The sequence below is a fragment of the Salvelinus namaycush genome, chromosome 32 (assembly GCF_016432855.1).
Source record: "Salvelinus namaycush isolate Seneca chromosome 32, SaNama_1.0, whole genome shotgun sequence".
In the NCBI taxonomy this organism is placed as follows: Eukaryota; Metazoa; Chordata; class Actinopteri; order Salmoniformes; family Salmonidae; genus Salvelinus; species Salvelinus namaycush.
Genome location: NC_052338.1, coordinates 14,126,817 through 14,150,741, shown reverse-complemented (window position 1 = coordinate 14,150,741; position 23,925 = coordinate 14,126,817). Strand labels below are relative to the sequence as shown.

The window sequence follows — 23,925 nt, the reverse complement described above, 5'->3', positions numbered from 1 at the left end:
TGTCGGGAGAAGGAGCGGAGCAGGCCCCACTGTCGGGAGAAGGAGCGGAGCAGGCCCCACTGTCGGGAGAAGGAGCGGAGCAGGCCCCACTGTCGGGAGAAGGAGCGGAGCAGGCCCCACTGTCGGGAGAAGGAGCGGAGCAGGCACCACTGTCGGGAGAAGGAGCGGAGCAGGCCCCACTGTCGGGAGAAGGAGCGGAGCAGGCCCCACTGTCGGGAGAAGGAGCGGAGCAGGCCCCACTGTCGGGAGAAGGAGCGGAGCAGGCCCCACTGTCGGGAGAAGGAGCGGAGCAGGCCCCACTGTCGGGAGAAGGAGCGGAGCAGGCCCCACTGTCGGGAGAAGGAGCGGAGCAGGCCCCACTGTCGGGAGAAGGAGCGGAGCAGGCCCCACTGTCGGGAGAAGGAGCGGTTCTAGTGTTGAAGAGACAGACCATATGGGACTCTGAGACACGTGGTACAGTACAATAGGTGCTCCGTCCTATCTGGCACAAGACACTGAATGATTAGGATAAATGTTTCAGGTTCCTGTTCTCAGATTACTATTGAGGAAGTACTTTATCAAACACATTTCATGGCGACACCTCACCAGTTCTGCTTTCACAAGGTACTACTGGTGACACCTCCCCAGCTGAAGGTATTATCACAATGATAACGCTGAACCTGGAGTTCCCTGCAGCTCCCTGGGGAGCCACTTGTGCCCCTGTTGAGCATCATGATCCATCAGAATCACATTCACTTCTGCCTATAGCAGCATATTATACGCTTTCTAAGGCCTTCTTATAAGCCTTCATTCTTCTTCTATACCGATAAGGGCTTGGTTAAGTGCTTGTAAGCATTTCACCTGTTGTATTTGGCGCAAATAAAATGTGTTTTGTTCTTGCAATTCAATTCTGATATGAATTAGAAAGGTGCATTATGTGTAATGCGGTCAAAACCGAGGTGACAAGTCTCATAACTCTTTGTAAAGCCATGCTGTTTCCAACCCCAAGGTTGTGTAGCAGTTTAGACGGCTCAGGTCACAAACTCAAGATCTGCATGTAGATTCCTATGAGTAATTTGCTTTGAATTTCATAGCAGGATTTTACATTTAGCCTTGGGTGGCGATTTTTCTATATCTGCCTCCTCATTTGACTCTTAAACATATATTTGCAGCTCTCGTGTCTAGGAGTACTCTGTGATACTTTTCCTCTCAGTTTTGGGTCATCTCAGTTTTGGGTCATTGTTCCTGTTAACTGAAGTTCATAAAGGAGACATGGACAGCGATGTGTGCCTCAGCCTGCTCTCGTCTGCCTGTCTGTCAATCACTCTGATTGACATGTCCTCCGACCAATAACTGACCAATAACTGTGTCACTCGCATTACAGGTTTGGCTGTGAGCCTTCCCAACTTTTTAAGCCCAATCGCAACACACTAGTAGACAGTGGGTGGGTGCGAAATAGCACCCTATACCCTAACTGGGTCCTGGTCAAACGTAGGGAATAGGGTGCCATTTCGGACGCGACCAGTGTTCTCTAAGGGATAGATCAAAGCGATGCAGTGTTGTCTAGAACATGTTCAGCTGATGTAGTTTTCTTCTTATGGACATTGACGGATCCAACTGATCTGTTCTGCTTGTGTTTCATCAATACACATCCATCCACACGTCGACTGCTTTTCATTCACGTCCTTTCATTAGAATTCAAGCAGACCGAAGTGAATTGACTGAAAGGAAATCGTAATGAGTCCAAGGGAGAACGAGAGGCGGGAAGAGCTGTACATCTCTTTGTCTGTGTGGGTGTCAGATAATTCTAAAGTCCTGCTGTCAATTATCATGTCTGTCCCTGTCTGGATCGTTGCGTTTGAAGTGGCCAGTAACCAAGGTAACTCATGCAAAACAGATTGAGTCTTGAGGTGTGTGCGTACCTGGCTCATGGTCATATCTATACAGGGGACTGAAGGTAGCCTGACTGAATAGATTCTGAGAATGGAGTCCAACAAGTGGATACAAGCTCCAATCCAATCCATCTACACTGAACAAAAATATAAATTCAACATGTAGCAATTTCTGAGATTTTACTGAGTTACAGTTCATATAAGGAAATCAGTCAATTGAAATTAATTAATTAGGCCCTAATCTATGGATTTCACATGACTGGGAATACAGATATGCATCTGTTGGTCACAGATACCTTTAAAAAAAATAAAAAAATAAGTAGTGGTGTGGATCAGAGAACCAGTCCGTATCTGGTGTGATCGCCATTTGCCTCATGCAGCTTGACGCATCTCCTTCGCATAGAGTTGATCAGGCTGTTGATTGTGGCCTGTGTAGTGTTGTCCCACTCCTCTTCAATGGCTGTGCAAAGTTGCTGAAGCCGTAAGTACTCTGATGACATGGCTCTGGTAGGACTCTTCTTTTTCTTTTTTAAACAGACCAACAACCTTCAAGAATGGTGTCGGTCGCCTCCCGGGTGGCGCAGTGGTCTAGGGCACTGCATCGCAGTGCTAACTGCGCCACCAGAGTCTCTGGGTTCGCGCCCAGGCTCTGTCGCAGCCGGCCGCGACCGGGAGGTCCGTGGGGCGACGCACAATTGGGCTAGCGTCGTCCGGGTTAGGGTGGGTTTGGCCGGTAGGGATATCCTTGTCTCATCGCGCTCCAGCGACTCCTGTGGCGGGCCGGGCGCAGTGCGCGCTAACCAAGGGGGCCAGGTGCACGGTGTTTCCTCCGACACATTGGTGCGGCTGGCTTCCGGGTTGGAGGCGCGCTGTGTTAAAATAGCAGTGCGGCTTGGTTGGGTTGTGCTTCGGAGGACGCATGGCTTTCGACCTTCGTCTCTCCCGAGCCCGTACGGGAGTTGTAGCGATGAGACAAGATAGTAATTACTAGCGATTGGATACCACGAAAATTGGGGAGAAAAGGGGATAAAATTTAGAAAAAAAAGAAGAAAAAAGAATGGTGTCGGTCAAGTGCCCTCCACATCAATGTGGAAAAGACAACGGAGCTGATCATCAATGGCAACAACTTACCAATATCCCAACCACTCTCTCTGAACGACCAACCAGAGGAGGTGGTTGAGTGTTTTAAATATCTAGGGACACAAATTGATAATATGCTGAGTTTTACAGAGAATGCAGACTGTATTTTTTTTTAGAGCAAGCCCAACACCTGTTCTTAATCAGGAAATTACAGGGGTTTGGGGTCAGCCAGGATGTTCTGGAGAGGGTGTACAGCAGCTTGGTGGAGTGCATCCTCACGTTCAATATGACAGTCTGGTATGGTCATCTGAGCGTGAGGAGCAAAAGCAAACTGACCACAATAGTAAACACAGCCAGCAAAGTAATTGGTTGACCACAGGCACGTTTGAGCATTCTATTCCACAAGGCAACCAAAAAGAAGACACTGGCTGTCATTGGTGACCCCTCCCGCCCTCTACACCCTCAGTTGGAGAGGCTTCCCTCTGGCCGGCGCTTCAGAATGCCCATGGCCAAGAAGAATGTGTTCAAACACTCATTCGTTCCTTGTGCTGTTGGACTACTAAATGCAAAGTAAATTGTATCGGTATATGTACTTATCTATCTAGTGCAGTTGGGACAGTTGTGAGTGAATGTATTAATGTCCTCTGTTAGTGGATGCAACATGATGGACTGACTGGTTTAAATGTGTCTGATGTGAGAATGTATGTGTATGTGATCCTTTTAATGAAGGTGATGCCAAAGAAAAATGTCCATCCTGGATGGACAATAAAGTTTGATTTAATTCTATATTGCTGGGAACTGGAACACACTGTTGTACACGTCGATCCAGAGCATCCCAAACATGCTCAATGGGTGACATGTCTGAGTATGGTTGATAGATTATCTTGGCAAAGGAGAAATGCTCACTAACAGGGATGTAAACAAATTTGTGCACACAATTTGAGAGAAATACTTTGTTCGTATGGAACATTTCTGGGCGCTTTTATTTCAGCTCATGAAACATGGGACCAACAATTTACATCTTGCATTTTATATTTTTGCTTAGTATAAATAAACATTCAGAGCGTTTTATGGCTCTGTTAAGCACGGTGTACCTGTGGAGTGCCCCAACCTCTGCTTTCTTCAGCTTCTTACTAAAGCTTCTAGACCACTGGTGTAGAGCTGAATGAGCATGGCAAATTACAGCAGAAACAGCAGTCCAAACCCTAGAGTCATCGTTTTCTTAAGGCACTAACACTTTACTCTTCACTGGTGCGCTTCACTCATTCAGGGGTAGAGAGGTCAGTGCCTTTAGCCAGCAATAGAAAAGTTCTGAATTGCCTTTTATATTCGAGGAGCTTCACTGCTCCTCGTAATAGCGAGGCCTCCGAAATACTCTGGCTCCCTGCAGCCTCCCTTTGGTGTTCTGAGAGGCTGTGCTGCTGCTGCGGCTTGTTTCTCTCTGCTTGGGCCCTTATTACCAGTGGCATAAAGTACTTAAGTAAAAATACTTTAAAGTACTACTTATGTCGGTTTTTGTACTTTACTATTTATATTTTTGCCAACTTTTACTTCACTAAATTTTTCCTGACACCCAAAAGTACTTGTTACATTTGGACAGGAAAATGGTCCAATTCACACACTTGACCAAGAGAACATCCCTGGTCATCCCTACTGCCTCTGATCTGGAGGACTCACAAAACACAAATGCTTTGTTTGTAAATTATGACTGGGTGTTGGAGTGTGACCCTGGCTGTCCGTCAAAACATTTTCTTTTTAATTGTGCCGTCTGGTTTGCTTAATATAAAGAATTTGAAATGGTTTATACTTTTACTTTGACTTTTGATACTTAAGTACATTTTAGAAATTCCATTTACTTTTGAGTATATTTAAAACCAAATACTTTTAGACATTTACTCAAGTAGTATTTTACTGGGTGACTTTTACTTGAGTCATTCTCTATTAAGGTATCTGTACTTTTACTCAAGTATGACAATTGAGTACTTTTTCGACCACTGCTTATTACTCACAGAAACATGACATTGTGTGAAGAGAGATGCCTCTGGAAAAGGTCATGGCTATACTGCAAATGGCACTATTTCCTTTGCATTGCACTACTTTTGACCAGGGCCCATATGGTCTGGTCTAAAGTAGTGCACTATGTAGGGAATAGGGTGCCATTTCCGACACACTCCACTCTGGTTCTGGGGATCGTTAAGACTGCCGCTCTGCAGGAGACATATGTGAACCACTCTGACGTTCTGAACCGCGTTCTGGCTTCTGCAGGGTAGTGATTTGAGCCCATCACAAGGCAACCGTGGGGGCACGGCCACACTGCCCACTGCAGGTACAGAGATGGATTATGCTGAATGTATTCAAGTTAGGCATATGTTTTTGCAAACAACAGGTAGTAGTAGGTGAAAGAGAGGAGCCTGTTTGGTTGTCTGTGACTGTCTGTTCAAGGATTACAGTGGTTGTGTTTATCAGCCATTTTAATAAAAGCCAGAGACCATTGTATTTGTTTTGTCAGTCTCTGTAATCCCTATTGATCTCAGCATGACTCTCCTTGGGGATTTTGGGGTTTGTTTGTGTTATTGCGAATGCCGTCTTGCCTCCGAGGGACCAAACACAGCCAGAGGGGATGACTGTTCTGCAGGGTTCTTATTGACTCAATGCAGTGTGTGGAGAAGATTCTGTGATGTGAGGGTTTACATTGATTTTAAGTTGTCAAAAATGTTTGTTGATGAAATGTGCTTTAGCGGTCAAAGAAATACGTGTTGATGGTAGTTTATGCTTTGTTTGACATTGAATATCTGTATATATATACAAAGTATTTGATACACTGCCGATTTTGCAGGTTTTCCTACTTACAAAGCATGTAGAGGTCTGTAATTTTTATCATAGGTACACTTCAACTGTGAGATGGAATCTAAAAAAAAATCCAGAAAATCACATTTGTATGATTTTTAAGTAATTCATTTGCATTTAATTGCATGACATAAGTATTTGATACATCAGAAAAGCAGAACTTAATATTTGGTACAGAAACCTTTTGTTTGCAATTACAGAGATCATATGTTTCCTGTAGTTCTTGACCAGGTTTGCACACACTGCAGCAGGGATTTTGGCCCACTCCTCCATACAGACCTTCTCCAGATCCTTCAGGTTTCGGGGCTGTCGCTGGGCAATACGGACTTTCAGCTCCCTCCAAAGATTTTCTATTGGGTTCAGGTCTGGAGACTGGCTAGGCCACTCCAGGACCTTGAGATGCTTCTTACGGAGCCACTCCTTAGTTGCCCTGGCTTTGTGTTTCGGGTCGTTGTCATGCTGGAAGACCCAGCCACGACCCATCTTCAATGCTCTTACTGAGGGAAGGAGGTTGTTGGCCAAGATCTCGCGATACATGGCCCCATCCATCCGCCCCTCAATACGGCGCAGTCGTCCTGTCCCCTTTGCAGAAAAGCATCCCCAAAGAATGATGTTTCCACCTCCATAATTCACGGTTGGGATGGTGTTCTTGGGGTTGTACTCATCCTTCTTCTTCCTTCAAACACGGCGAGTGGAGTTTAGACCCAAAAGCTCTATTTTTGTCTCATCAGACCACATGACCTTCTCCCATTCCTCCTCTGGATCATCCAGATGGTCATTGGCAAACTTCAGACGGGCCTGGACATGCGCTGGCTTGAGCAGGGGGACCTTGCGTGCGCTGCAGGATTTTAATCCATGACGGCGTAGTGTGTTACTAATGGTTTTCTTTGAGACTGTGGTCCCAGCTCTCTTCAGGTCATTGACCAGGTCCTGCCGTGTAGTTCTGGGCTGATCCCTCACCTTCCTCATGATCATTGATGCCCCACGAGGTGAGATCTTGCATGGAGCCCCAGACCGAGGGTGATTGACCGTCATCTTGAACTTCTTCTTCCATTTTCTAATAATTGCGCCAACAGTTGTTGCCTTCTCACCAAGCAGCTTGCCTATTGTCCTGTAGCCCATCCCAGCTTTGTGCATGTCTACAATTTTATCCCTGATGTCCTTACACAGCTCTCTGGTCTTGGCCATTGTGGAGAGGTTGGAGTCTGAGTGTGTGGAGAGGTCTTTTATACAGGTAACGAGTTCAAACAGGTGCAGTTAATACAGGTAATGAGTGGAGAACAGGAGGGCTTCTTAAAGAAAAATTAACAGGTCTGTGAGAGCCGGAATTCTTACTGGTTGGTAGGTGATCAAATACTTATGTCATGCAATAAAATGCAAATTAATTACTTAAAAATCATACAATGTGATTTTCTGGATTTTTATATATATATATATACACAGTACTTTAAACTGCATCTCTGGGATGTATACAGTACTTTAACATCATGTCTGACAGAAAGATGTCCCTGCCTCCTTGAAATGCATCCAGCTGCCACAGGCACTGTTATCGATCATGTGAAAAAAGGGAGACGATATTGTCTGTCAACATACTCCTGAGGTATTCTGCAAAGTGCCGTTAGGAAGACAAACTTCTTCAAAGACAAAAACAGACAGGGCAGTGTGTGTTTGGGAAACATAGCAGTTCTGCAACAGGAATCCACAGGCTTACGCTTGGTGTTAGGTTACTTTCTGTCAGTGAGAAACACACACAAAACCCTTCTACCAACCGTCATTTCATCATTTCACCTTGTGCTGGGGACAATAAAAGGCCACTCTCTAAAATATGCTTTTTTGTCACACAACACAATGCCACAGATGTCTCAAGGGAGCATGCAATTTGAGGGAGCATGCAATTGGTATGCTGACTGCAGGAATGTTCACCAGTGCTGTTGAATGTTCATTTCTCTACCAACCTCCAATGTAGTTTTAGAGAATTTTGCAGGATGTCCAACCAGCCTCACAACAGCAGACCACATCTCAGCCACCGCACCTCAGCCACGCTCAAGGTACTAAACGATATCATAACCGCCATCGATAAAAGACAGTACTGTGCAGCCGTCTTCATCGACCTGGCCAAGGCTTTCGACTCTGTCAATCACCATATTCTTATCGGCAGACTCAGTAGCCTCGGTTTTTCTGATGACTGCCTTGCCTGGTTCACCAACTACTTTGCAGACAGAGTTTCAGTGGGTCAAATCGGAGGGCATGTTGTCCGGTCCTCTGGGGTACCACAGGGTTCAATTCTCGGGCTGACTCTTTTCTCTGTATATATCAATGATGTTGCTCTTGCTGCGGGCGATTCCCTGATCCACCTCTACGCAGACGACACCATTCTGTATACTTCTGGCCCTTCCTTGGACACTGTGCTATCTAACCTCTAAACGAGCTTCAATGCCATACAGCACTCCTTCCGTTGCCTCCAACTGCTCTTAAACGCTAGTAAAACCAAAAGCATGCTTTTCAACCGTTCGCTGCCTGCACCCGCCCGCCCGACTAGCATCACCACCCTGGACGGTTCCGACCTAGAATATGTATCGCTACATATTCGTCGCCAGACCCACTGGCTCCAGGTCATCTATAAGTCCATGCTAGGTAAAGCTCTGCCTTATCTCAGTTCACTGGTCACGATAACAACACCCACCATGTAGCACGCGCTCCAGCAGGTATATCTCACTGATCATCCCAAAAGCCAACACCTAATTTGGCCGCCTTTCCTTCCAGTTCTCTGCTGCCTGTGACTGGAACGAATTGCAAAATTTGCTGAAGTTGGAGACTTTTATTTCCCTCACCAACTTTAAACATCTGCTATCTGAGCAGCTAACCGATCGCTGCAGCTGTACATAGTCCTTCTGTAAACAGCCCACCCAATTTACCTACCTCATCCCCTTACTGTTTTTATTTATTTACTTTCTGCTCTTTTGCACACCAGTATCTCTACTTGCACATGATCATCTGATGATTTATCACTCCAGTGTTAATCTGCTAAATTGTAATTATTCGCTCCTATGGCCTATTTATTGCCTACCTCCTCATGCCTTTTGCACACAATGTATATAGACTATTTTTTCCCCCTACTGTGTTATTGACTTGTTTATTGTTTACTCCATGTGTAACTCTGTGTTGTTGTCTGTTCACACTGCTATGCGTTTATCTTGGCCAGGTCGCAGTTGTAAATGAGAACTTGTTCTCAACTAGCCTACATGGTTAAATAAAGGTGAAATGTAAAAAATAAACATCTAACAACGCCAGCCCAGGACCTCCACATCTGGCTTCTTCACCTGCGGGAACGTCTGAGATCAGCCACCCGGACAGCTGATGAAACTGTGGGTTTGCACAACCAAAGAATTTCTGCACAAACTGTCAGAAAACATCTCAGGGAAGCTCATCTGCGTGCTCGTCGTCCTCACCAGGGTTTTGACCTAACTGCAGATCGGCAAATTCTCACCTTCGAACTGTGCTAGGCAGATGGCAGACAACGTGTATGGGGTCGTGTGGGCGAGCGGTTTGCTGACGTCAACTTTGTGAACAGTGTCCCATGGTGGTGGGGTTATGATATGGGCAGGCATAAGCTACGGACGACTGTTACCACCAATTGTATTTTATCGATGGCAATTTGAATGCACAGAGATACCGTGACGAGATCCTGAGGCCCATTGTCGTGCCATTCATCCGCCGCCATCATCTCTTGTTTCAGCATGATTATGCACGGTCTCAATCAACAGCCTGATCAACTCTATGTGAAGGAGATGTCGTGCTGCATGAGGCAAATGGTGGTCGCACCAGATACTGGTTTTCTGATCTACACCCCTACCTTTAAAAAAAAGTATCTGTCACCAACAGATGCAAATCTGTATTCAGTCATGTGAAATCCATATATTAGGTTTTAATTAATTTATATAAAATTACTGATTTCCTTTATATGAACTGTAACTCAGTAAAATTGTTGTATGTTGCGTTTAATAATGTTGTTCAGTGTGTAACGTTTTTATTGCTTGTTTCCTGCTGGTTCCACATCAACATCATGCCTCAGGCTATTCTGTATTTGCTCTCTGTCTGTCTAAATTGATGTTGTCAACAACAGTTTGTACCTTAATGAACCTGGCCAGACCCCAATAATGAGCCCAGCTCTAGGGATGTTCTCTCTGCCATGATCCCAGATCTCCACTGCTCTGACACCGTGTAGTGCTGTGCTTATGACTTAATGGATGAAAGTCTACATGCTAGTTCTTCTGGAAGCTCTGCTTCTCTCCTTCCATTTAAGGAAAAATCTCTCCCTCTGTTTCCATATCGATTTAATTTTACCTCTGTAAATGTGGGAGGGGTCTCACCCTATTTTAATTGACCCAAATGGCCCTCGGGGGACAGGGGATAATGAAGACTAGAGGACTGCTGTAATAGGAGAGTGTGAGGGGGTAGGACATCAGGAAATTAGTAATTTGAGTGTGCTTTTCAAATTTGTGTAGGTCCTTTGTCCAAGGCCTGGGTTTCAGTTTGTAGCCCAAATTCTGGCTTCTCGTTGAGGTGTACTCTCTAAAACTGGGTCCCAAATGGCATCCTGGTCAAATATAGAGAACAGGGTGCCATTGGGGAATTAACCTTTAATCTATCTACATCCAGGTTAGGAGTGTAATTCTTCATGACCTCAACAGATGTCTATTAGGAACCAGCCTTTCTCTTGACTGTAAAGTATTGATTGATACTATTCCTCCTAATAAATATACCTCCGGCCTTGTGAATGTTAACCTATTTATAGGTCTTACTCACATCGGCTAGGGAGAGCGTGATCCTACAGTCGTCTGAAACAGCTGATGCTCTCACACATGGTTCATTTTTGCTTGCCTCGAAGCGATCATCAAAGGCATTTAGCTCATCTGGTAGGCTCGTGTCGCTAGGCAGTTCTCGGCTGGGTTTCCCTTTGTAATCCGTGATAGTTTGCAAGCCCTGCAATATCCGACGAGCGCCAGAGCCGGTGTCGTAGGATTCGATCTTAGTCCTATATTGACTATTTGCCTGTGATGGTTTGTCAGATGGCATCCGGACTAATGTCCAATATCTTGAAATCTGCAGCCCTAGCCTTTAGCTCAGTGGAGATGTTGCCTGTAATCCATGGCTTCTGGTTGGGATATGTATGTACGGTCACTGAGGGGACATCATCGATGCACTTATTAGCCTGTGACTGATGTTGTAACCTCCTCAATGCCATCGGATGAATCCCAGAACATATTCTAGTCTGTGGTAGCGAAACATTAACTTAGCATCCGCTTCATAGGACCACTTCTGTATTGAGCCTGTCACTTATACTTCCTGTTTGAGTTTTTGCTTGTAAGCAGGAATCAGGAAGATAGTTATGTTCTGATTTGCCTAATGGAGGGTGGGGGACAGCTTTGTATGTGTCTCTGTGTGGAGTAGAGGTGATCTAGAAATTTTTTTTTTCTCTAGTTGCACAGGTGACATGTTGGTAGTAATAAGGTAAAATGTATTTCAGTTTTCCTGCATTAAAGTCGATGGCCACTAGGAGCGCCGCCTCTGGATGCTTATCGCCCTATACAGCTCGTTGAGTGTGGTCTTAGTGCCAGCATCGGTTTTTGGTGGTAAATAGACAGTTACGAAAAATACAGAAACTCTTGGTAAATAGTATGGGCTACATCTTACATGAGGTATTCTAACTCATGCGAGCAGAACCTAGAGACTAGAGGTCGACCGATTATGATTTTTCAACGCCGATACCGATTATTGGAGGACCAAAAAGGCCGATGCCGCTTTTTTTTTTTTTTTTTTAAATGTATTTATTTATTTATTTGTAATAATGACAATTACAACAATACTGAATGAACACTTATTTTAACTTAATACATCAATAAAATCAATTTAGCCTCAAATAAATAATGAAACATGTTCAATTTGGTTTAAATAATGTAAAAACAAAGTGTTGGAGAAGAAAGTAAAAGTGCAATATGTGCCATGTAAGAAAGCTAACGTTTAAGTTCCTTGCTCAGAACATGAGAACATATGAAAGCTGGTGGTTCCTTTTAACATGAGTCTTCAATATTCCCAGGTAAGAAGTTTTAGGTTGTAGTTATTATAGGACTATTTCTCTCTATACCATTTGTATTTCATATACCTTTGACTATTGGATGTTCTTATAGGCACTTTAGTATTTCCAGTGTAACAGTATAGCTTCCATCCCTCTCCTCGCCGCTACCTGGGCTCGAACCACGAACACATCGACAACAGCCACCCTCGAAGCAGCGTTACCCATCGCTCCACAAAAGCCTGCAGAGCAAGGGGAACAACTACTCCAAGTCTCAGAGCGAGTGACGTTTGAAACGCTATTAGTGCGCACCCCGCTAACTAGCTAGCCATTTCACATCGGTTACACCAGCCTAATCTCGGGAGTTGATAGGCTTGAAGTCATAAACAGCGCAATGCTTGAAGCATTGCGAAGAGCTGCTGGCAAAACGCACGAAAGTGCTGTTTGAATGAATGCTTATGAGCCTGCTGGTGCCTACCATCGCTCAGTGAGACTGCTCTATCAAATCATTGACTTAATTATAACATAATAACACACAGAAATACGAGCCTTAGGTTATTAATATGGTTGAATCCGGAAACTATCATCTCGAAAACAAAACGTTTATTCTTTCAGTGAAATACGGAACCGTTCCGTATTTTATCTAACGGGTGGCATCCATAAGCCTAAATATTCCTGTTACATTGCACAACCTTCAATGTTATGTCATAAATACGTAAAATTCTGGCAAATTAGTTCGCAACGAGCCAGGCGGCCCAAACTGTTGCATATACCCTGACTCTGCGTGCAATGAACGCAAGAGAAGTGACACAATTTCACCTGGTTAATATTGCCTGCTAACCTGGATTTCTTTTAGCTAAATATGCAGGTTTAAAAATATATACTTGTGTGTGATTTTAAGAAAGGCATTGATGTTTATGGTTAGGTACATGTTGGAGCAACGACAGTCCTTTTTCGCGAATGCTTACTGCATTGATTATATGCAACGCAGGACACGCTAGATAAACTAGTAATATCATCAACCATGTGTAGTTATAACTAGTGATTATGATTGATTGTTTTTTATAAGATAAGTTTAATGCTAGCTAGCGACTTACCTTGGCTTCTTACTGCATTCGCGTAACAGGCGGGCTCCTCGTGAGGCAGGTGGTTAGAGCGTTGGACTAGTTAACCGTAAGGTTGCAAGATTGAATCCCTGAGCTGACAAGGTAAAATTCTGTCGTTCTGCCCCTGAACAAGGCAGTTAACCCACCGTTCCTAGGCCGTCATTGAAAATAAGAATGTGTTCTTAACTGACTTGCCTAGTTAAATAAAGGTGTAAAAAAAAAAAAAAAAAACGGCGTCCAAAACACCGATTTCCGATTGTTATGAAAACTTGAAATCGGCCCTAATTAATCGGCCATTCCGATTAATCGGTCGACCTCTACTAGAGACGTCCTTAATATTAGAGATTGCGCAGCAGCTGTTGTTCATAAAGAGACACACCGCCCCCATGATCTTACCGGACTCTGCCGTTCTGTCCTGCCGATACATAAAAAACGCATCTTGATGTACTGTGCATTTGGAAGGTATTCAAACCCCTTGACTTTTTCCACATTTTGTTACGTTACAGCCTTATTCTAAAATTGATTAAATCGTTTTTTCCACCCTCATCAATCTACACACAATACCCCATGATGGCAAAACAAAAAAATAAAACAATTTATTGAAATAATACATTTACATAAGTATTCAGACCTTTTACTCAGCACTTTGTTTAAGTACCTCTGGCAGCGATTACAGCCTCAAGTCTTCTTGGGTATGACGCTACAAGCTTGGCACACCTGTATTTTGGGGAGTTCCTCCCATTTTTTTTTCTCTGCAGATCCTCTCAAGCTCTGTCAGGTTGGATGGGGAGTGTGGCTGGTCTCCAGAGATGTTTGATCTGGTTCAAGTCCGGGCTCTGGCTGGGCCACTCAAGGACATTCAGAGACATGTCCCGAAGCAACTCCTGCGTTGTCTTGGCTGTGTGCTTAGGGTCGTTGTCCTGTTGGAAGGTGAACCTTCACCCCAGTCTGAGGTCCTGAGCGCTCTGGAGCAGGTTTTCATCAAGGATCTCTCTGTACTTTGCGCCGTTCATCTTTGCCTCGATCCTGACTCATCTCCCAGTCCCTGCAGAGATGGTTGTCCTTCTGGAAGGTTTTCCCATCGCCACAGAGGAACTCTGGAGCTCTGTCAGAGGGACCATTGGGTTCTTGGTCACCTCCCTGACCATAGCCCTTCTACCCCAATTGCTCAGTTTGCCAGGGCGGCCAGCTCTAGGAAGAGTCTTGGTGGTTCTGAACTTCTTCCATTTAAGGATGATCTTGAAGGTCTTGGGGAAATTCAATGCTGAAGAAATATGTTTGTACCCTTCCCCAGATTTGTGCCTCGACACAATCCTGTCTCGGAGCTCTACGGACAGTTCCTTCAACCTCATGGCTTGGTTTTTGCTCTGACACGCATGGTCAACTGTGGGACCTTGTATAGACAGGTGTGTGTCTTTCCAAATCATGTCAAATCATTCGAATTTACCAAAGGTAGACTCCATTCAAGTTGTAGAAACATCTCAAGGATGATCAATGGAAACAGGATGCAACTGTTTTGCTTTGTCATCATGAGGTATTGTGTGTAGATTGAGGATTTATTATTTATTTAATTACATTTAGAATAAAGCTGAAATGTAACAAAGTGTGGTACAAGTGTTCTGAATACTTTCTGAATGCACTGTATATTATCCATGTCCTTGTTCATCCATGACACTGAGAAGCATAGTATATTACAGTCTTTAATGTCCTGTTGATAGGATAGTCTTGAACGGAGCTCGTCCAGTTTATTCTCCAGCGATTGCACATTCGCCAATAGAACAGAGGGTACAGGCGATTTGGGCCTGCTCCAGGATAATCAATATGTCTTTCGTCTCTGACTCGTCCAAATTGAGGTTAGTGTTAGCTGTTCTGATGTCCAGAAGAACTTTTCGGTCATAGGAAACAATGGCGCAAAAAAAATACACAAAATGGCACAATTGGTCAGGAGCGCATAAAAACGTCCGCCATTCCATCCAGCACCATTATATAAGCTAATAATGTATCAGATTAAATTGAAAGAAAATATTCTCAGCTGTTTTTCTATAGGAATATAAAGCCTTCGCCTAATGTGCATTCCTATAGACTTTCCAGGTAAATGATCCTTTCTGAATAACGGAGGTCCAAACAGCATCTAATTGGTGTTCCCTGCAGGCAGAGAGGCATCTGATAGGTTATTCCCTTCAGAATAGACAGTAATTAAACTTGTTAACAGGCCAGAGGAATCCATATGTGAAGAGCTATTATGTCATTTGCTCCTGGGCCATGTTAACTGCTGTTGCCACCTGATGTGCAAGAGGACAAACTGTAAGTAAAGAGTTAGTGAGGGGTTGGTTAAGTGTGTTCTCTAATCATCTGATGGGATCTATGTGAAGAGTTGAGGTTTTGTCTACTGTATGTTGCGCTCTGGTGGACAATGAGAGGCCTGCTGTACTGTATAGACCACCCTACCCTGGGGGAGCCAAGCCTCACCAACCCACCTCTCTGTTGTCAGGTGGACGACATGCTAGATGAGGAGAGCGACGAGGAGGGAGAAGGCCGGGGGAAGAAGACGATGGAGGAAGTAGAGGGGCAGCGGCCAAAGGGTAGTGGACAGAGCACTGAGGGAGAGAAGCACCACCAACGGCACCACCATCACCAGCTGCAGCAGCAGGGTCTGGCCACCGTTGAAGAGGAGACGGAGAAAACACAGACGCCACCTAGTGACCAGGGCGGTACGACGACGGCGGACAGCGTGCCAAGGTAAGGCCACCACAGCACCACCACCTTTAAACCAGGCAGTGAAGTGTTATGTAACCCATTACCAGATTAGCTGTTTTCTAGTGGAAGAGGTATGTGTTTCATCAAGCAACTTAATGATGAGAGTTTAAAGACGTCTGTAGCTATAAAGGTAAGGACTATGAAGGTAAGTGATGAGGTCATATTCACGATCGCAGGTTTGTTTCTGATTGGTGCTCTGTGACTCACCACAGAACCACTACAGTCTAGTGGGGGTAATACCGAAGTAGCCATCCATCCTTCAATATTCCAGGCTTGGTCTGTTTCCATGGTGATGTTTCCATGCTGGAAACATTTCCAGCCAGATGGAGGGGGTTAGGGTTACAGTCTCCCACTTCTGCGGGACAGGGTAGCGAGTCTACACTTCCAGAAATCTGCCTCCCAGATGCTTGTCTTGCTCTGTGCTGACGCTGCCCAGTTTAGAGCCTGGAAACAGGGTGTAAAGGCCTCCATCTGTGTCCTCCACCCACACCACAGGGAAGCCAGGTGGGACAGGTCCTCAGTCATATGGGGTCCCGCCTAGGGATGTGCACGCTTATTCAATTATCCGAAGGGAGGGTAGTATTCGAATAATTGTGATTTATTTTTTACAAAAAAAAATTTATCTTAGGCCTATTTTAACACTGAAAAGGCTTTTTCTAAATTAGCTCAATGTGGAGTAAGTTCTCTAATGCAATGCAGGATGGAATAAAATTACGGAATTAAATGTTAGTGAAATGAGAAGGAGTAGGCTACAACGGGAAACCAACAGGTAGGCTGTTGTTTTATCGGAATGGGGATGGGGAGAAGGCTCAGCATGTAGCCTCAATTAGCCTACAGTAGCTAGCTATAGCTGGCTAGCTTACCTAGCTAGCTTCTCTAGCTAGCTTCTCTAGGCTACTCCAGTCAAAACAGGCACTGTTTGGGATGGTAAATAACATTGTGGCTGCTACAAGTTAGCTAATATTGGCTGTAGCTGAGTTGCCTTTGCTAGTGGCTACTGCGTCTCTCTCTCCATCTGCTCGCCCCCATCTCACACACACACACACCGCCCCCGCCGCAGCTGCAGCAATAGAGCGCCAGCCTCTCTCCCTCGCGCAGCAGTGCTCAGGTCAAAACATAAGTTTATTTCAAATATCCGGATATCTGACAAATTCATGATACTATTCGAATAGTGAAATTATTTCAAACCGTCATCCCTAGTCCCGCCTAAATGAGGAGTGGAGGAGCTTGGGCTTAGTTTTATACCTTGAGGAAGAGAGAGGCATGGACAGATGCCTTGTTGAAGTCTGCTGATCTGACAGTTTGTGTGTTACAACTCAAGGCTACTGAAGGCCGAAAGGTACTAAGCACCGCTGCCCAGAATGTCTGCAGTACATGTTTTGTTGTTCACATAGCACAGATTTTCCGTCTGATTCTAAATTTGTAGATGATGAATGTAAGCTAACTAGCACGCTGCGCTAATGTTGTTGCTAGCAACCTAGAATTTGTGGTCCTTGTTGATACTACACGACCATCTAAAATGAGTTAATCACATATAATTGCTTTGTAGATTAATCTTTATATGTCTGTGAAGATATGTATTTTTTAAAGTACATTTTAAGTGGCGGGAAAATAACTTTCTAGTTTATTTTATCTCCATAAAGCCATTTGAACGTGGATATCCACCACTAGCTTTTCTACTGGTGTTCAACCTTTTAAACTCTTGTAGTTGACTGTTGTAGTACATGTGTTGTGTATATTTGTCATGGGACGGAAAGCGAGACGGGCACAGAAACAGGCCCAAGGAGAAAACAGAAGGCCTACAGCACCATTCTGTGACTGTCTGCCTGTGTACAAGCACACAGAACCTGCAAACAATGAAAGCATCTCCTTAATGCAGCCAGGTTGGACTCGGAGAGAGAGAGAGCAGGATGAGAAGACTGATGGCCAGGAAAATAGGAGAGGCGGATAGGAGGTGGAGCATTAGGGCTGCTATCATAAGATCTATTGCTCCTTGTTAGACCCAAGAGGTCAGTCACAATGTGAAATCTGAAGGCCGATAGGTACTTAGCACAGTAGGAGGCCTTTCGTTCTCTTGCCTTTCGTTCTCTTGGCTCATCATTGCAAAAGATTGGCTAAGCAGGAGGCAGACAGGTAGTCAACGAGGTAGTGTTATTTTTTCAGGAACTCTGGCTAGTGGCTACATTATGGCAGCAAATATAGAGATTAGCCAACATCACACAAAAGCTGATCGTTTTTTATATGGTAAATAACATGTGCAGAACGTGACCCGGATCTTTAGCTTTGAGAAAGTGGTTTCCGGGAGGGGTGGGGGCGAAAACTTTGTATTCGCAGACACGGTATGGAACAAAAGACGAGGCCTGCTGGGTACCAACCTGAGAGGGGAGCCGAAAGGAATGACGATTAAAAAAAAATAATTAAGGCACTTTTCCCAGTCTAATCCACCCCCTTTTCATCTGAATTGTTCTAACTAAAACAATAAAGCTGCATAATATATATTTTTTACTCAATCAAGTCTCTTGATGTTAGTTTGATAACTGAGCCAGGCAGTCACACACTTCATATGAAACGAATGGGGCGGTAAGTGCAGCACAACGCACACAACCCTAAATGCTTTACCACCCTAGCTATCTAGCAAGATGAAATAAATAATTTTATTAACACAAGCCAGTTTGCATGCAGCTAACGTTAGCTAAACAGCTATCATTGTCATTTGCAGTCTGCACATGGCTAGTTAGCTGCTGAGAGTCAGTGGAATAGCTAACAGGCAGCTGCTTCGTTCAAAAACAAATCCGTTGTGATTGAATTATGTTGCTAGTTATCTAGTTGTGGCCATCTGGCTAGTTGTGACTATAAAGGTTCTATCTGGATGAAGCATAGTTCTGAGATATTGAGCATCAAAGTTTCCACAATCCAGCTAAGAACTGTTTTGCAGTGAATTCATATTTTATAACCCATTAAGGTCCTCACCTTAAAGGTCCCTAAAGTGCTGAGTATAAAAATCCTGAAATATTTGTAAATCCATTTTAAAAAAATTGGTAGTGTGCAATTGCAGATGGCACCATTTTTATAGCTCTGAAATGTCAATCTGGGTTCAGACATAAGGCTCTGACACTTCTGAATTGACATGTTCAGTTAAGAAAACTGTAGCTGGAATAATACAATTTTATCAAGATAGTCAGATCACATCAACTACATTTAAGAAATGTATTATGAGCTTCAGACGAATTACTGTCATCACTGAACAACGATGTGACATTTACTTTCAGATTTCTGACAGTGTTGTTTTTTTACTTGCTGGCTAGACTAGCCTAGACAATACTTAAGAGGGAGATGGGTTCTGATTGGTCCATCTGTATATGTTCAGGCTTGTGATTGCAGATAGAACCGGGCACTGGTCTGTTGGGCACCTGGGCCGTGTTCAGCAAGGTACATTTTAGCAGACATTCTTTTCCAGAGCGACTTACAGGAGCAATTGGGGTTAAGTGCCTTGCTCAAAGGCACACCGACAGATTGTTCACCTAGTCAGCTCGGGATTTGAATCAGCAATCTTTAGGTTACTGGCCCAACGCTCTTAACCGCTAGGCCACCTGCCCGCCCAACATTTGTGAAGCATTCAGATATAAATAAATGATGTAGAACATGCCTCTGACATGTAGAATAAGGAATCACGCTAGCCGTTTTCATGAAAGAGCGTTCTATCAGTGCCACGTCTGGCAGACCGTGCTACAGTCGTTCACTCTACCAGCGTCTCCTCAGAGCCCTGACACTGCTGATAGACATGCAAATGAAGTCCATTAAACAGACCAGGGATGAAGAGCAGCTTGCCTTGTTAACGCTAGCTTTCTCTCTCCCCGTCTATCTGTCCACCCATCCCTCTTTCTCACTCTTTCTGTCTTTTTCCCCAATCTTTGCATCCACCCCTCTCTCCGTCTCGCTCTCCCTTTATCTCCTCTATGGATTTAATGTGTAAAGCTGTCTGTTTGCAGGGCATTTACAGTAACCTCAGGATACAGTACCTCTGAATACTATATTTGAAGAAGCCTGGCATTTATATGAGTACTTAGTTTAAGACATTCATACAACATTAAATATCCCTCACTGCTAGTATAAAAATGGTGTCGTACTGTTAAATAAATAAGAAAAGTGAGTCTGGCAAAGTGAATATGATAGTTCTGGGCCACTTTACCATCTACGGAATGACCGGATGTACATGGGACTGAATTGGACTGGTTCTATTTTGGACTAAGAGGTGAGCATGCCTCCATCTCTTTCTTCTCCATCTTTACATCCCTCACCTCCACCACTTCTTCATTTAGCCTCTAAACTGACAGGAACCTGTTGCTAAGATACAGTAGAACTAGAGAGCTGTAGAACCAGCGTCTGTTCTCTTGAGAATTTCATCCCCTCTGGCGTCCTGGTCCCCTGAAGTTATTTAATCAATCAATTAAAAAGGTATCTAGGCCAATACCCCTTACCCCAGCTCTATCTTTTCAGTAGAATGAATGACAGCTGATGTTTACTTTTTTTTTTTACATGGAGGGATACAGAAGAAAATAGTGTGTGTTCATCCAAGTATGAAAACATCAAAAACAGAGATTGAGTGAGAAACAGAGTTTTCAATTCGTTATCTTGAATAAAAGTATGTGTTTGCACTGTCATTTCTTTGTGCAGCTTTTCATTCAGTTGAATGCACACAGGCATATGTGGGATGCCAACAGAACTGAAAACTAAATGAAGAATGCACCTTGCCTTCCTCCGCTCCTTTTGGTCATTCTCCTTCACCACAGGAGTAGATTTCTCCGAATCCGTGTGGGATATAAGCCTACTGTGCCCTCTGTTTACTAAATGGCTGTTCAAAAAGCTGCCATTGACTAGGACTTTTGCGATCTGCGATATTTAGACTATATTTAGACAATACTGATTAATGTTCCCGACTTTCGACTACTTAATTTTTCCATGGCCAGTTGCCATGGATACCGTCAGGGCAGAGAACAGTAATATGATGTTGTCAAGTTCTGTAATTAACAACTGGGAGAGAAAAAGACAATTTCAACACTGCCCTTCTAACCATTTAAATCAGCTTTGAATGGCTACTTATGTAACCTCCAACTTTTCAGCACATCTATACTCCCTCCCTTATCTGCTCTTTCAACTTGATTTAAATCAGTCATTCAGGTAGGTTAAGGTCAGCCTCAGAAGTCATGAGCTGAATATTGCGGTTTCATTCTGACGGCGCGTTAGTACCTATTACCCATAAGTCATTAACAGTGATTTATGTGGATGATTGAATGTGAATGGTCGTAGTTAAAAATATATATATATATTTTTTTTTAACAGCAGTTTCAGGTAGTTTTTTTTTGTCAATGAAAAGTACAGCACTTTCACCTCTGCGGGAGATGGTCTATCTTTGGAGGAGGTGAGAGGCAGCCTAGCGGGAGGAAGGAGGTGGGAGGTACCCTCCTCTACCCCACTCTTCATTCTGCAATGATTGCAATCAGCCACCACTCCACGCCATGTTATGCTACTCTTGACATCTGGAATGGTGTGGTCGGATGCTTGATTTCCGCAGCGGCTAAGAGCTTTCTTCAGGAAGTCGAGGCATTTTCAATGTAATAATAGAGACTTGTGATTGGCTACTAATGCCGTCATGGTCCCTAGCTGTGTTGATGTAACATACAGGAAGGAACATCTCTGGCCATGAAGTTGAGGGGCTGTAATAGTGGGTTAGGATGGCAATGACGCACAGAATCGTCAGCAATCAATTCGTCTAGAAAATTAATAATCTTCCCCCCACACTGCAACTGAACTGCCTGAGCAAAATAGATGTGATATGTGTGACATTTGTCACAAAGTTGAGGGGTTTTTACTTGAAGCACAGAGGGATGGAGAGCCCTTGAGTTAATGCCACCATCTTTAAAATCCCTGAAAAGTTATTGTCTGAATTTTTCTCCAACTCTCCGTTCATGTTCTGACTCTCCAATACTACTTTACTGGGCAGAGTTTTGACCTTTCTTCCTTGCACACTCTCTTTATTTATTTTTAAGCAGTTGAAAATATCGCTTAAGCTACCGTCTAAGCTGGAGCAAGTAACGTGAGCGTACAAAAAAAAATTGGGGGGGGCATTTGTACTGTAATTAAGTTTGTGTATTCAATCCATTAAGTTCTGTTTTGTCTTGGCTTCACTGCCTCCCATTTCTCTCAGGACAAATGGAGGAGAGCAGAGTCCTTTATCATGCTGTTGAGTTTGGCAACTCTGTTTTTTAAAGTCTAGAACCACTGTATACAAAGTATGTAAGCACTACAGCAGAGTGAAATAATTTCACTGACTCTGAGCTTTGGAGGTTTCAGACATGCCTAGCCACCACCAGTGATGTTAAGTAGTACTTTCAAGTATTTTTACTCAAGTCGGTTTTTTTGGTATCTGTACTTTACTATTTATATTTGGACTACTTTTACTTTTACTCCAGGACAGGAAAATTATTCAATTCACGCACTTATCAAAATAACATCCGCGGTCATCCCTACTCCCTCTGATCTGGCGGACTCACTAAACACAAATGCCTCATTTGTAAATGATGTGTGCCCCTGGCTATCCGTAAATTAGAAAAACAAGAAAATTGCGCCATCTGGTTTGCCTAATATAAAGAATTTGAAATTATTTATACTTTTACTTTTGATGCTAAATAATATTTTAGCAATTACATTTACTTTTGATACTTAAGTATATTTAAAACCAAATACTTTTAGACGTTTTACTCAGGTAGTATTTTACTGGGTGACTTTCACTTTTACTTGAGTCATTTTCTATTAAGGTATCTTTTGCTTTTACTCAAGTATGACTTGAGGAATCTCAGTATAGAGCTGCTAGACAACCCAGAGTCATTGACACAGATCACGCATCTCCATGTGGGGTTAAATGTCAGTCTGACGCTGTCAGAGACGAGTCATGCCTGGCTGTCTGCCTCAGGGTAGCAGGGATGAGTAAGATGACGGCCGTGTGTGTGTGTGTGTGTGTGTGTGTGTGTGTGTGTGTGTCTCTGTCTCTGTCTCTGTCTCTGTCTCTGTCTCTGTGCGGCGGGAGCCTGTTTGTCTGCGTAAACTGTCAGTCGTCCGCAAAGAGCTGACGGCCTGCCGCAGGCCTCTTTCTGGTCTGGAGACTCAGCATGCCAGACAGGGGTCTCAACAGGTCACTGGTGCCTCAGCAGTCATGAATATGCATTAATATGTGTAATAAGTAATGACATCTTGAGCGCAACATTGAACAAATAATGGCTCGCTCTTGCATTTTCTATCTAACCCTCTTCCCTTTTCCTTTGTGACATTCTCCTTCCTCTTACTTTGTGTATTATATGTCATACATTGACTTTCGGCCCATGGCTCTTACAACAGTTAGGCTAACCTTATTAATTTCCTGTTGTCTGCTGTCTTTCCTTATTTCTCTCTCTCTCTGCTTCTCTCTCTCTCTCTCTCTCTCTCTCTCTCTCTCTCTCTCTCTCTCTCTCTCTCTCTCTCTCTCTCTCTTCTCTCTCTTCTCTCTCTTCTCTCTCTTCTCTCTCTTCTCTCTCTCTCTCTCTCTCTCTCTCTCTCTCTCTGCCTCTCTCTGCCTCTCTCTGCCTCTCTCTGCCTCTCTCTCTCTCTGCCTCTCTCTCTGCCTCTCTGCCTCTCTCTCTGCCTCTCTGCCTCTCTCTCTGCCTCTCTGCCTCTCTCTCTCTCTCTCTGCCTCTCTCTCTCTCTCTCTCTCTCTCTCTCTCTCTCTCTCTCTCTCTCTCTCTGCCTCTCTCTCTCTCTCTCTCTGCCTCTCTCTCTCTCTCTGCCTCTCTCTCTCTCTCTGCCTCTCTCTCTCTCTCTGCCTCTCTCTCTCTCTCTGCCTCTCTCTCTCTCTCTCTGCCTCTCTCTCTCTGCCTCTCTCTCTCTCTGCCTCTCTCTCTCTCTCTCTCTCTCTCTGCCTCTCTCTCTCTCTCTGCCTCTCTCTCTCTCTCTGCCTCTCTCTCTGTCTCGTCATGGTTGTGAGAGTCTAAAGACAGCAGTGAATGGTCTGTATCTAGAGTGGTTCTTAACACCTGGCACTTTTCTTTTAGCCCTATGGACTGTACCACCCTCCTGCGATATAGTCAACGTAACCAGGACTATACATATTCATACATGCATTCAAAAAGATTTAGCCTTTGATTAATTAGCCTGTGTAGAT

At 44.0% G+C, this 23,925-nt stretch overlaps 1 protein-coding gene across 2 annotated transcripts in view; it reads left to right on the top strand.

The window, feature by feature from the left end:
* The window catches only part of LOC120027250 (RNA polymerase II subunit A C-terminal domain phosphatase-like), a 119,337-nt gene that overhangs the window by 46,806 nt on the left and 48,606 nt on the right, over positions 1–23,925 (top strand). For both annotated transcript variants that reach the window (XM_038972151.1, XM_038972152.1), the window contains exon 12: positions 15,469–15,716. In XM_038972151.1, the coding sequence (XP_038828079.1) occupies positions 15,469–15,716 (248 nt within the window). The remainder of the gene's footprint in view (positions 1–15,468; positions 15,717–23,925) is intronic.